This window comes from Olea europaea, chromosome 20 (assembly GCF_002742605.1).
Source record: "Olea europaea var. sylvestris chromosome 20, O_europaea_v1, whole genome shotgun sequence".
Classification (NCBI taxonomy): Eukaryota; Viridiplantae; Streptophyta; class Magnoliopsida; order Lamiales; family Oleaceae; genus Olea; species Olea europaea.
Window position 1 is genome coordinate 8723350 of NC_036256.1, and position 12356 is coordinate 8735705.

The following is a 12356-nucleotide window of genomic DNA, read 5'->3' on the forward strand; positions in this document are numbered from 1 at the left end:
CCCCAATTTCAAGATATTGAGTCCATCGAAATTTGAGAAAAAATAAATGTTGAGTAATTGCCAGAAATGCACTTTCCTCGTAGCATTATAAGATCGCACAAATGGACTGGAAATCGATGAATAGGACTAGGTTTCAAAAGTAGAGTACATGGAATTAAACCTAATCTACTTGGATCGAGAAGCCAGTTTGTATTGCCTAGATCGATTGTATCACAAATTGTAACATAGCATCAAAAGTGAAAAACAATCATCAAGAATAAAACTTTTAGCATTCTAAAAACTGGAATGAAAATAGAGTCACCAAGTTTTGGAATATTGTTGAAACAAGGTAATGTAATAATTATTTTATCTTTGAAACAGTGCTAGAATGATCACATTACATGTAACACTTGATTTTCATATTTTCTTAAGTTTGGAAGGTAAAGATGTAAAAACATAAATTAGACAAAAAAGTCGAAAGCAAATAAATTTCATCTCACACATGGGAATGTCGGGAAAATACACTAGTAGAGAAATAAATTAAAGAAAATTACAAGGCAAAATCTACTAGGAAAAAAATGATAATCGAATAATTGGTAAAAATAGTTTAGTTTTTTTTTGTTTTTTATAACTTGACTTACATTAGTAGAACCATGGTTCATATTACTCTCAAATCTATAGATGGTCACATCAAACTCATCATTACCATAATCCTGTTGTTTTTCACGATTTTGAAAAGTTGAACTTTCAACATTTTTGCCACAATAATATACCTTAATCTTCTGTAGTGTCGGTATATTGCTAAATTCAACAGGAATCAGCTCCAAATAATTGCAATATTTCAACACCAATCGTTCAAGTTCAAGTACAGGAAAATGATCGTATGAGGAATTCCATTGTTCAAGACACAGGCGATCTAACTAAAGGAATTTGAGTTTTTGGAACTCATCCTCCATTTTGTTCCAAATTTCTCCTTCAAAAGCATTATCTTGTAATTTCAGACTCTCTAGGTTAGGTAATGTCCCAATTGTGTCATCTTTTCCCAAGGCAAAACTGAATTTAGAAAGACTGAGCTTTTTGATATTACTGAAAGTTAACCACTGAGTAATCACCTTTGAATCTATGCTCATAGTCCATTATGAGTGATTCAAGCTGAGTAAGAAAGTTGAATTCTGGACAGAAATTGTCAGGACATTTGTATTTAAGTGTTGGAAAATCTGGTGAGCATCTCAAAAATTTCTTCATCTTCCCAATCGTTTATATAAATGTAACTAAGGGTTTGTAGGCTATTTATTTGGGAGGTATGACATTTCTTAGAGAATCTTGCGGGATGAAACATTATTCCAACATAAAGGTGTCTCAGCTTAGGCATACGAAGAAGGTATTTTCGTATATCACATTGAAATCTGATAAAAGAAATTCTAGGTTCTGAAGTCTCCTTTATTGATGGATAGAATGAATAAATTTCTAGGTATCTCAAATCAGGCATAATTTTGATTCCCAGTCCATCGTACATAGAATCGAAGATCCTAATTTTTTCTGAATTGTAAAGAATGGGTAAGGCCTCAGAGGGTTGATGAGACCGATCCATACACAGGCGATGGCAATGCTTAGATACCATGAATTGACTAAAGAAATAGAATAATAAGAATGTGGAGGATCATCATCAGTTTAACCACATCAAGAAGCATCATCAACAGCAATAGCAACAGCAACAAAAACTTCATTGAGATAATTACCACAAATTAGTAGGCTGAATTGTAAAAGAAAAATTAAAACGAGTAGGAATTAGAAAGAGATTGTGTTAACTTAGTGTCGAAATAGAAATATTTCGTCTTCTACCTATTTCCCACACATATCTAGTACTAGATCGTGAAGAGTACATATTTTTACTCCATCATCAAACCTTTTTTTTTCCTGCAATTTGTAGCAGGATCCTGTCAATAAGCTCCGTTAGATACTCATCTGCTACTTGTGCTCCTTTTTCTCTATGAATCCTTCGACTATCCATAGTAATAATAGCTTCGGGACTAGAATTTGCTTGTGTTTCTGAAATGCACTAAGATAGAGGAAACATGGCTTCAAGTGATTTGGTAAATGCATGTAACTAAGTTTCAATGAGAGAATGTAGTCGTCAGCTTTTTGGGAAATATAAGAACTTAAACTTTTTGCAATATGTTGCCTAGAGTTTTTCATTCTTCTCCATATTTGAAAGAACTCCAGCTATCATGACGAGTGAAAGTGGGAGTCCATGACAAGTAATTGCAATTTTCTTTCCAATATCTTGCAGTTCTTGAGGGCAACGTTCTTTTCTGAAAACAACCAGCTCTAATAAATTTTTACTTTCACCTGGTGACAGGGGAGAAGGTTCAATGATAACATGGGAAATTTTTGACGCGACATTTTTCGGCCGACTGGTGAACAATACTCTGCTTCCATTTCTGTCCTCTGGAAATAACCTTTTCAAATCAACCCATGCTTTTGTATCCCATAGATCATCCATAACAATAAGGTACTGTCTACCCTTTAAATTTTTGTAAAGACGTTCGACCAACTTCTCTTCATCTTCCATTTCTGAAATTTTGTCTCCATTAATGTCACTTACGGAGCTAAAAATGTCAATCAATTGCTCTCTCTTTTTTTAAGTTTGAAAAACAAAACACCAAGAAACCTTATCAAAATGGCATGAAACATTGGAATGAATATTGAAATCATTGTATTTTTTTTTTTTTTTTTTTTTGGTTAAAAAATTCCGACCAAATTATATTTGACCACATCATGTGTATGTAAGCCATTATGTAAATGTAACATAACCAATCAAGGAATAGTTCCATTCTTACAGAAGTTAATTAGACATCAAACTCATATCTTGCTTTTTTTTTTTTTTGGCTAAATTTGTCTTGCCAAGTCCACCCATTCCAACGATGGGAATAATTTGGCGATCGTTACGTCCTCCAAGAAGCTTGCTTGCAATTTGTTTTCTCGTGTCCTCGAAGCCCACCATGTGAATTCTTTTATCTTGGGATGATGATACTTCACTTGGACTTTCCGCAACTTGTAGGCTTCCCATTCTACAATTTAGCTCCATTGAGACTGCAATGCAGTGATCTTTGATGTTTGCTCTTTGCTTGCACAATATCAATCCTTTCTAACAGAACAGAAATTGCTTGATCCATTTTGGTCATGATAACAAGGTCTCTGGTGAAAAAGAACGAATGCAAGAAAAGTCCAGCTCCATGAGATACAGCTTCAATTTCTTTGAACATTTGCCCTTGAAGTGTAATCTCAATCAGCTCTTTCTTTAATTCATATTCAATCTCCAAAGTATCAATCTTGTCTTGTTCTAGCTTTGATGCATCGCATGTATCAACTAGAAAAGTGAACAGAAATTTCAGCATTCTGTCCGGAAGGAGAAAGGGTTCCCTTCTTGCCTTTTGTACATTTTTTTTTTTTTTTCATTTCCATTTTTAATTTTTCTCCCGTGGCTGTTAACATAAATCGGTTTCATGTCCATATTTTGGTGTTACTTATCAGCTCCATTGTATCCAAATGCGGCAAAAAGAGAAGGTGATATGTTCATCATGTATGAACCAAATTGAAGACTAATACAATTGAGTGATATAGTTAAGCAAATCCATTGAAGACCAAATTAGTGTTTATCGAAACATGAAAGTACAAGGAATTCAGAGTGTACAAAATTTTGACATTTTTAATGGTCAATCTATGGGTTTCGTCCGAAAGGGACCTTGGCGAAAACGTTTGAAAGGTCTGGCACTTCATGTGCTAAAAATCAAAGATTTCAAACCCATCAATCACAACCTTCAAAAGTTCGTAACTCCAAGTGCAATTTATCCCACTTTTTAATCTGCAATAATTGGTATATCAATCATTTAGCTATCAACCCTCTTGACATCATTACAAGAAACATTGTTGCTGCGTCAAGGGTTCGAATCCTGAAATATGGATTTGGCTCTTGGGTAAGTGCAAGTGTATAGCAGCCTTCCACCCTGTACCCTTGAAGGCATAATCTGCGATTTACCTCCCTCACGGTACTCCAGTGCAATGGTGGTGGGAGACCCTTAAGGTTAGGGTTTAACCTTTAAGAAACCACCAAATAAAAGAAAGTGGCACAACTAGCTAGAGGGACGACTCCAATGCCTATGCACCAATCTTTGGAGTAGGAAATGAGAAAAGCATGTCTTTCTCAAGATTCTTTTATTGAATTTTAGACCTCCTTTCACACAAGGTGTTGAAAATTTTGCTATAGACGAAGCATTTATTTTACCGAAAAACCATTGTTTGGGAGAGTGCATAAAGTCGTTCCATTTTTTTTTTTTTAATAATAATAATAATAATAAGATAAAGGGAAAAGGCACTTGAACAACATCAGCACCCTCCTAAAATAAAAGGTTATATTGTCAATATATGACATCATATATTAAAAAGCATGTTTGAGTCCCTTTTTCTATTCAAAATACATTTGGTAATAGTGTTTTATAGAGATTGTGTAGTTAAAAAAACGAAAATTTTGAATTCCAGTGTAATATTATTTTATTGAATAATATATAATTAAAAATAAGAGAGAGAAAATTTTATTTTAAAAATAATGGGGACCAAATTAGCTGTAAATGTTTTAAGGTATCACTCTCCAATAACATTCATAGTAAAAAAAATTGCCAATGACAAATATCGACGGTAAATAGACAGCATAAGTAAATATGTTTACTTCATAACGTAATACAAATTCAATCATAGGAAAGTAAGTTGTTCGACAATTAATAGAACAATGGGTTTGTTTGCAATGTTGGCCGATCCTATAGATATAGATGTCGAATATAACATAAAAGAATATGAAGGCATCGTAATAAAGTAACATCAAGAGGATGTAACAAGATGTCATCCATAGCTGTCTGAAAAATGAACTAAAAAATATAGAGAATATTACATAAAACATTCGATCACAAATGAAAACTTTGAACACAAAAAATAATGGATTTATAATTGAGTGAGTTTTAGTTAAACTCATTTTTTTTATTTTTTATTTTTTATTGTGGGTGTTCGAATCAATTTACGCACACCTCGACTAATTTCACGAGACTCTGAAGTTTACTGTCGAGTATTTACCTCAATAGCTCTAAGAGGACTCGAACTGATAACCATTGGAGAACAAATTCAATGCGTGACCAGAGTTTTGGTTAAACTCAAGGAATTTTATGAAATTAATTGGTAGAAGATTACGAGAAAAACAATTGGGTATGAGAGTGAGTGTGAACTGAAAGACTGAAGTTTTCAAATCACCGTGAATTGCTCCATCTATTAAGGAATGACAAAATTTGGTCCCTGAAACATATTATCTAGGAAATAAAATATATTTTATAGTTACATTAAATATAAGGGCAATTATATTTAGATGAATCACAATTTTTATTAATTGCACCACATTTTAATTACATGAAGATCTCAAATTTTGCTAATTTTCACAATTATGTCATCAACTTTTTCATTGTATTTTTATCTTTGACTTTCTATTAATTCGGATGTCTTATCCTCCAAGACAGCCAAAAAACCTGCTAGGTGGGATAATTTGCCAATCATATTTTTAAATAAGATAAACAACTAAGACAAAAATTCAACAAAATTTTTTCATATTTTTTAACAATAATTTTGGATTGAAACCTTCATTAAAGATAATATGTCCTAATTAAATGAACGTTAGAATAAGAATGAGACGAAAAATGTCGTGGACAAAAGTGCAAAATCGGCAAAAATGGGACCTTTATTGCAATTAAAATTTATTGTAGTTATTTTATCCAGTATATTTCAAAATCTTGTTAAAAATAAATAAATAAAACGAAGGACTTTTCACTTTTAAATATTCATTTTGGTTCTCCAACCTCGTGACATGCTAAAATTAGTTAAAATAAAATCTAAAATTAGCAAAGTTTTGCTAAAAAAATGTTAGAGAAACCATCTTTTTCTTAATCATTAACACATAACTGAAAATTTCACGCATTGAGCTCTATTCTATTTTAGATAAGCTCAAAAAAACAAATTATATGTATGTCAAGTTCAGCCCTCGGAGCATAGCCTAATGATGCAAAGGACAGGAGTGAGATTATCTCACGCCTTGTTGGCAATCGCAGTGTGAGGGTTTGATTTCTAAGACATGGAATTGGACTCCTTGTAGGCGCAGTGTATAGACAGCTCTTATTCCTTAGCCTGTTAGAGCACATCTCGCGATTTATCTCCCTCACAAAACTGTAGGAACGGGACGGTGAGACCCTCAATATTGGGGTTCAACCTTTATGTATGCCAAGTTCAAAGAAACTTTCTTGTTTGTCTAATCAAAATCAAACGCACCAATTCTATGCTAGTTTTGCAGCCATTGTCACTATCCGTTGAAAACAGAGAGAAATGGGCCTATCACTTTCGTACTTCAAAAGCTTTTTTAATTTAAAATAACTGGCAGATCAATCACTTGGATATCAACCCTCTTCGTATGATCTCAAGGAGCCATAAAATAGAAGAAAGTAACACAGCTAGAAGGACAAGTCCAAGGTCTATCCACTTAAATCTTTGAAGTTTATGACACAAATCTCACCTGTAAATTTAGAAAGATTTTCACTATTTTTGTAGAGAAAGACGGAAAACTTAGGCCGTGGTTAATTTGCCGTTTTCTGCCCATTTTTCGTTTTCCGTTTTCAAAAATGCGGAAAACGCATTTGTTTCGTCGTTTTCGAAAACGAGTTAAAATTTATAACTGAAAATACAAAACGATTTTTTATCGTTTTCGGCGTTTTCAGTTATAAATGTCGAAAACTCTTCAAACGCGGAAAACGGGTCGTTTTCAGGAAAACTAAAAATCATTTTGAAAATGAAAATGGAAAACGAAAGTGCAAACTAACCACTACCCTAGTGTGTGTTTATGCCACATTATTTTTAAACAATGTATTTTGAAATAGTAGATTAATGAAAAATGTATGGTTAAAAAAAAGAAAAGTTTTGAATTTATATATAATATTATTTTATTAAAGACATGTGGTTAAAATGATGTCAAATTATTATTTAAAAAAATATATTTTTTTTCAAATAATACGGCTCAAATAGGGCCTTAATCAACTATAAAATTCTTAACAATCCCGAGTTTGGTTTTTGGAGAACAAACTTATAGGGTTAAATTGCAAAACGTCTGAAGACTCGTTAACCGTCCCTCTTTCAACATGACCCGAGGCTGAGTCTATTATCATGTTTAGTCGAGTCTATTATTACGTACCAAAGTTATCTGAAAGGACAACACAGAGAGTATTCAAACTTTCAAAACAACTTGTGTTAATCATTATACATACACTGACGGCAAAGCCACATGCTGATTTCTATGCCACAAATACCAGAGGCTTTAATACACCATAGAAGTGGTCCAACTCTACTTTCAGGTCATTGCCATAGAAGAGGGGAGGGAATAATGAAAAAAATCTTCAACAAAACATAGGGATTTCTTGTTCCATTGATCATTGCAATTTTTCGAGTTAAAAACGCTGCGCTAGATAGCGAACTTACAGTGTCATTTTAAAATTAGTCTTTGAGCTTCCGTTTTAGCTCCGTAGCCCTTTACCAGACTCCCCTACGTACTAGGAGACTGAAGTAACCCAGGCGGGCCTTCAAAAACAGTTCAATGACCAAAATGAGACGATGCTATAAATTGGATGACTGTCTTTCCCAGAAAATATAGCAGATTCTTAGGCATAATTTTAGAGAGGCGATTTTTAGCAAGAATTTCTTCACTTTTAGCTGACGAACTAACAAAAATCACACATAACAGTATAATCACTTTTAAGAAAAGAGACATTCCAAAAGGTGTACCAAAATGAAGTCTCTAATCCATAGAAGATAAGAAGTAATAAAGTAACAAGGGAGTCAAATCTTTCTGTCCAAGAGAATAGACAGGCTTCAAAAAGAAGCAGGATTTTATTCACAATGGCTATATTTACACTGAACAGTCGTTACATATCGAAGCTTAACTTTGATAACATCAAGAATTACATATTGCAATGCTGAGCTGAAACAATTATGTGTCTTCCTCTCGATTTTCACAAAATCAAAGTATTTACTCTTTTGGATAACTGAAAGAGGTACTTGTCAATGTAGACAAATATTGATCTCGACTCAGCAGCTTGTACTTTAGAATTTGACGGTAAATAGTAGTAGCTTCAATAATTGTTGTAAGAGGAAAGCCATTGCTCCATGAACTTCTTTCCCTCTGAACAAAACCAGAATGAAAGCAGAAAAAGATTTCCATCACCATTTCTTCTGCTTAAATTATAGACAGGAAAGGCAGTTTATATATATCAACTGAGAGACAAATTAATTATTCTCACATTACGTCCATCAAATACCATTCACAAAGCCTTGTCCTTAATTAATTTAAAGGTAGCCATATGAATCCTTTATTGCCATGCCATTCAATTCATTGGTAGATCTACTCCAAGATCCAAAACAACTATATCTTTAGCAATCACGACAAACTATGTAAGCTCTATCTAGTCAACCCCTCACATTCACAAAGACTATAATAAAACAAAGTTCTTTGGGATGAAGAATATGACCTAACATTATGCCTGGTATCAAGTTTCATCACAACCAGGAAAGAAAAAGGTAAATATACAATAATATAAACAAGCCAACACAATTTTCTCAACATCATGCAAACTGAAAGTTTTCTTGTAATAATACATGACATGTGGAAAATGCTTATGCCTGGTTAGTACATATCCATAGGCCTATGCCTTCTATAAAGCACCAAATATACAGAAACCAAGGATAAGAGATCCATGAACTAAAAGACCTATTAGTCTTTTAAGTCTGTAATGGTAAAGATTTAATTTTTCGATGTCTTCAAGCACGGTATTATCAAATACCAATAAATCGAAGTGCGTCCACCAAAGACGATATGAGAAATCATATATTACGTACATATGCATTGTCTCGAAAAGTTTCAACCAAGCTTAACATCATCACTATATCACAATTCAAAGAGAAAAAAACATACTATAAATAGAAATCAATAACAACCCAAGTACAGCATCTAAAAATGATTGATGTTGCATATAATACTTATAAGTTTTATTCGATCCATGTTACCTAATGTGCCATAACAACATAAGGATATCGTCTAAAAATAGAGCAAACGTTACATATATAGCTCAATTCTTACTTAATACTAATAAGTATTATCCGATCCATGTTACTGAATGATCAAATACTGCACGTACAGCTTGATTCTTACCAGCAGAGCACTGATTCGGAAGGTTTCTAATTGCACTCAGGAATTGACTACCCATCCCCTCCTCGTCTACGCCCTCTAATTCTTCGCAATCATGTCTATAACAAGGGACTAACACAGCAAAACTGCCATCTGCCTCATCATCACTCTGGAAACCGGGGGCGTGTGGTTCCAGCCACCCGATGGACCAGTCTGAGTCGTCAGATTCAGACCCCGATAAACAAACGCCATCTGATGGCACCACCACCACATCATACTCCTTGTCAATCCTCCTCCTCTCCTCTCTACTTTTCCATTTCTTTTTCAGTTTTCTATTCGAACTCCAAGAGGGCATTCTACTATTAGTCCCCTTCACTGATGGAAACTTCAACCCTTCGGGCTCTCCTCTCAATCCTAAACCCCAATCAGACAAAGAATTTAACGAATTTACCGATGACCCATTGGAGACTTGCTCTTTCTCTTTCTCTGCCGACCACCACCATGAAAATCTAGTGAAAGAAAGAGCCATTTTCTCCCTGTTTTTATATTCTTTTTATTGAACAAAAGTCGATGATTGTAAACTGATAATTAAAATGGAAACGAAGCAGAATGAATTCAGATTCTAAGCCAATAAAGTATCAAAATCTTAAATACAACTAAACCGAAATACAAGAAAATGTTAGAAATTTAATAGTAATTTAGATTAATTAACTTCAACAAACATGTCTTAAACGAGGAAATTAACCCAACTACTCCAAAGAAGAAAAGACCATATGGATCTTAACAAAGAATACATTCAAATAATTAAGAAATTTAAATATTTTTTGGGTAAATTAAAAAAAAAAAAAAAACGTTTAAGACGATGTTATTAAGAAAACCCATTTCATCCCTCCACGAAAGATTGCAGTTTTCTGAAGTTTCGGGTAAAAACGGCGACACCACCGGAAAACCCGAAACTGTGGTTGGGGAAGTTGAAGAAACAAACGGCGATATCACCGGAAAAATCGAAATTCTCACCGAAAAAAGAGAACTTAGTATTAAAATTCAAAATAAAGAAGCTCAAGAACTCAAAAATCTAAAAAAAAAAATTAGTTATCTCTCGAAGAAATCCATATTTTTTCTTTTCAAATCCACACTTGAAGACGAACAGAAATCAAGAGATAAGATATCAAGTTATCAACTGAAAGTCTAGTGGCGTGCGGGTTATATATATATACACTTTGAAAGCTTGTTTTCTCTGTATAGATTGTAAGTAGTGTTTGGCCAAGCTTAAACGGTTTACATGAAATAATTAATTTATGTACAAGTAAAAAGAAAATTCTAGAATACATTAGTATATTATACAAGTTAAAAATTAATAATTAGATCAATAAATATTAAATACTAATTGTTTGAAAATAAATTAGACCAGAATTGATGATCTAGTTCAGTCCAATTATTTTATATTTGAAAATAAATTATTTGTTATCATTGGTATAGTTGGATTCGATCAAATACATTTTCACACCAGACATAATTTTATTTTTATTTTTATTTTTGTCTTGATCGGTTAATCATGACGATGAGAGATCAACAGCTCTTATTTTGAGATATTGCTATGGTAGTTCCATAGGATTTTCCTGCCTATCAAATTAGCTAAGAGATTGAGACGTGGATCTAGCTCTATATTGACTGTAGTGTGGACCGTTGGATTGGACAGCGATGAGGACGCATTTGATGATGTGGACCACTAAAAACCAATCATTGCATGTATTTTTTAATGGTTTTTTGACACGTGTAACCTAAGAAGCATGTCTCTTTGAATAAGTAATTTTATTGTTAAGCTTTTTACATTTTTTTCTTAGATAGAAACGAATGAAAGAGTTATTTGGTCGTTTGCAAACGAAAGTTAGCAAGTAGTCGTATAATTTCCATTTCTCCTTCTAAGGAAACTTACTTAATGTCATTTTCATAGTCAATAGTTGTAGGCGTGTGGGTCCTATAAGACAATTCTCATGCAGGCAATCTAACACCTTTGAAATTGACCATTCACTTGCTAATATTTTAATACAATGCAGTGATACCATATTGACATTAATGCCCCTAGCTACTAACACTGTCGATTGACGTGAACCATATGGTTATTCACCACTTGGGTTTTATTGCTTAATGTTGCAACCGACGTGAAATTATTTTTACGTCCATTTCATTGCATAAGGAGTATGTTATCGCCCATAAAATATATTAAAGCACACGCGGACTATTCGAATAATTTTTATTCATAACTGGTTCCATTATGCGTACTACCACCCAACTCGTTGCACTACTCAATGAACGATTTGCGCTATGTAATCCCGTAACTGGTGCCACATAACGTTGTCGTCCGAAACTGCATCTTCCTCTACTGCAACTTCGTCATCCGCATCGGGCAAGTCAATCTCCACGTCATCGTCGTCGACTTCCTCGACTCTGTGAAAGGCCTCATCGAGCTCCCCGTTTCAGCGTAATAAGTTATGGACTCCCATTGTTGCCACGACCATAGCCCTTTGCTTTCGAAACGAGTAGCTCGACATTCTATCAAGTATTTTCCATCTCTGCTTCCAAACTTCGAAAGTCCGCTCAATTACGTTACAAATGACAAGTGATGGAAGTTGAATCTTTCGCGTGCATTTCGAAATCGACGTCTCCCACCATTGTTACAGGGAAACTCCTGAAAATGATATTATACGTTCGAACCTTTGTATGGTGTCATATACCCCGGCCTATGTGCAAACCCGGAGTCAACAAGGTAATATTTCCCTACTGCCGGTTGGGAAAAGTGTATGTCCGGACTATGCACAGCTTGCGCCAGTATACGGCTATCGTGTGTGGTACCCGTGCTTCCGGGCAACAGGAACGTGAAACCCAAGTTAAAATTACATGCAGCCAACACGTTCTGTGTGGGCACTACTTTTCTTCCTATGAAGTCAATCCGTTTACATTGTGGGAGCACTACCCACACATGGGTCCTGTCAAAAGCTCCAATGCAATCCTGTGATATTGAACTCCACACTTTTCAGTGACTCATTAAGCTTGGACAAACAAAGTCATCAAAATACACGACGTCATACAACATACAAGTACTTGGAAAAATGGATAT

At 34.2% G+C, this 12356-nt stretch overlaps 2 protein-coding genes across 2 annotated transcripts; both read right to left on the reverse strand.

Moving 5' to 3' along the window:
* Positions 1-2161: 2161 nt before the first annotated feature.
* LOC111369028 (putative late blight resistance protein homolog R1A-3) lies at positions 2162-3049 on the reverse strand. The gene is made up of 2 exons (XM_022990516.1): positions 2929-3049; positions 2162-2553 (listed from the first exon to the last, which is right to left on the reverse strand). The coding sequence occupies exons 1-2, from the start codon at positions 3047-3049 to the stop codon at positions 2162-2164; spliced, it is 513 nt and encodes a 170-aa protein (XP_022846284.1).
* Positions 3050-7889: 4840 nt separating this feature from the next.
* Positions 7890-10460, reverse strand: LOC111369542. The gene is made up of 2 exons (XM_022991107.1): positions 9263-10460; positions 7890-8236 (listed from the first exon to the last, which is right to left on the reverse strand). Exons 1-2 carry the CDS (start codon positions 9765-9767, stop codon positions 8187-8189), a joined length of 555 nt encoding a protein of 184 aa, XP_022846875.1. The 5' UTR covers positions 9768-10460; the 3' UTR covers positions 7890-8186.
* Between the last annotated feature and the right edge of the window lie 1896 nt (positions 10461-12356).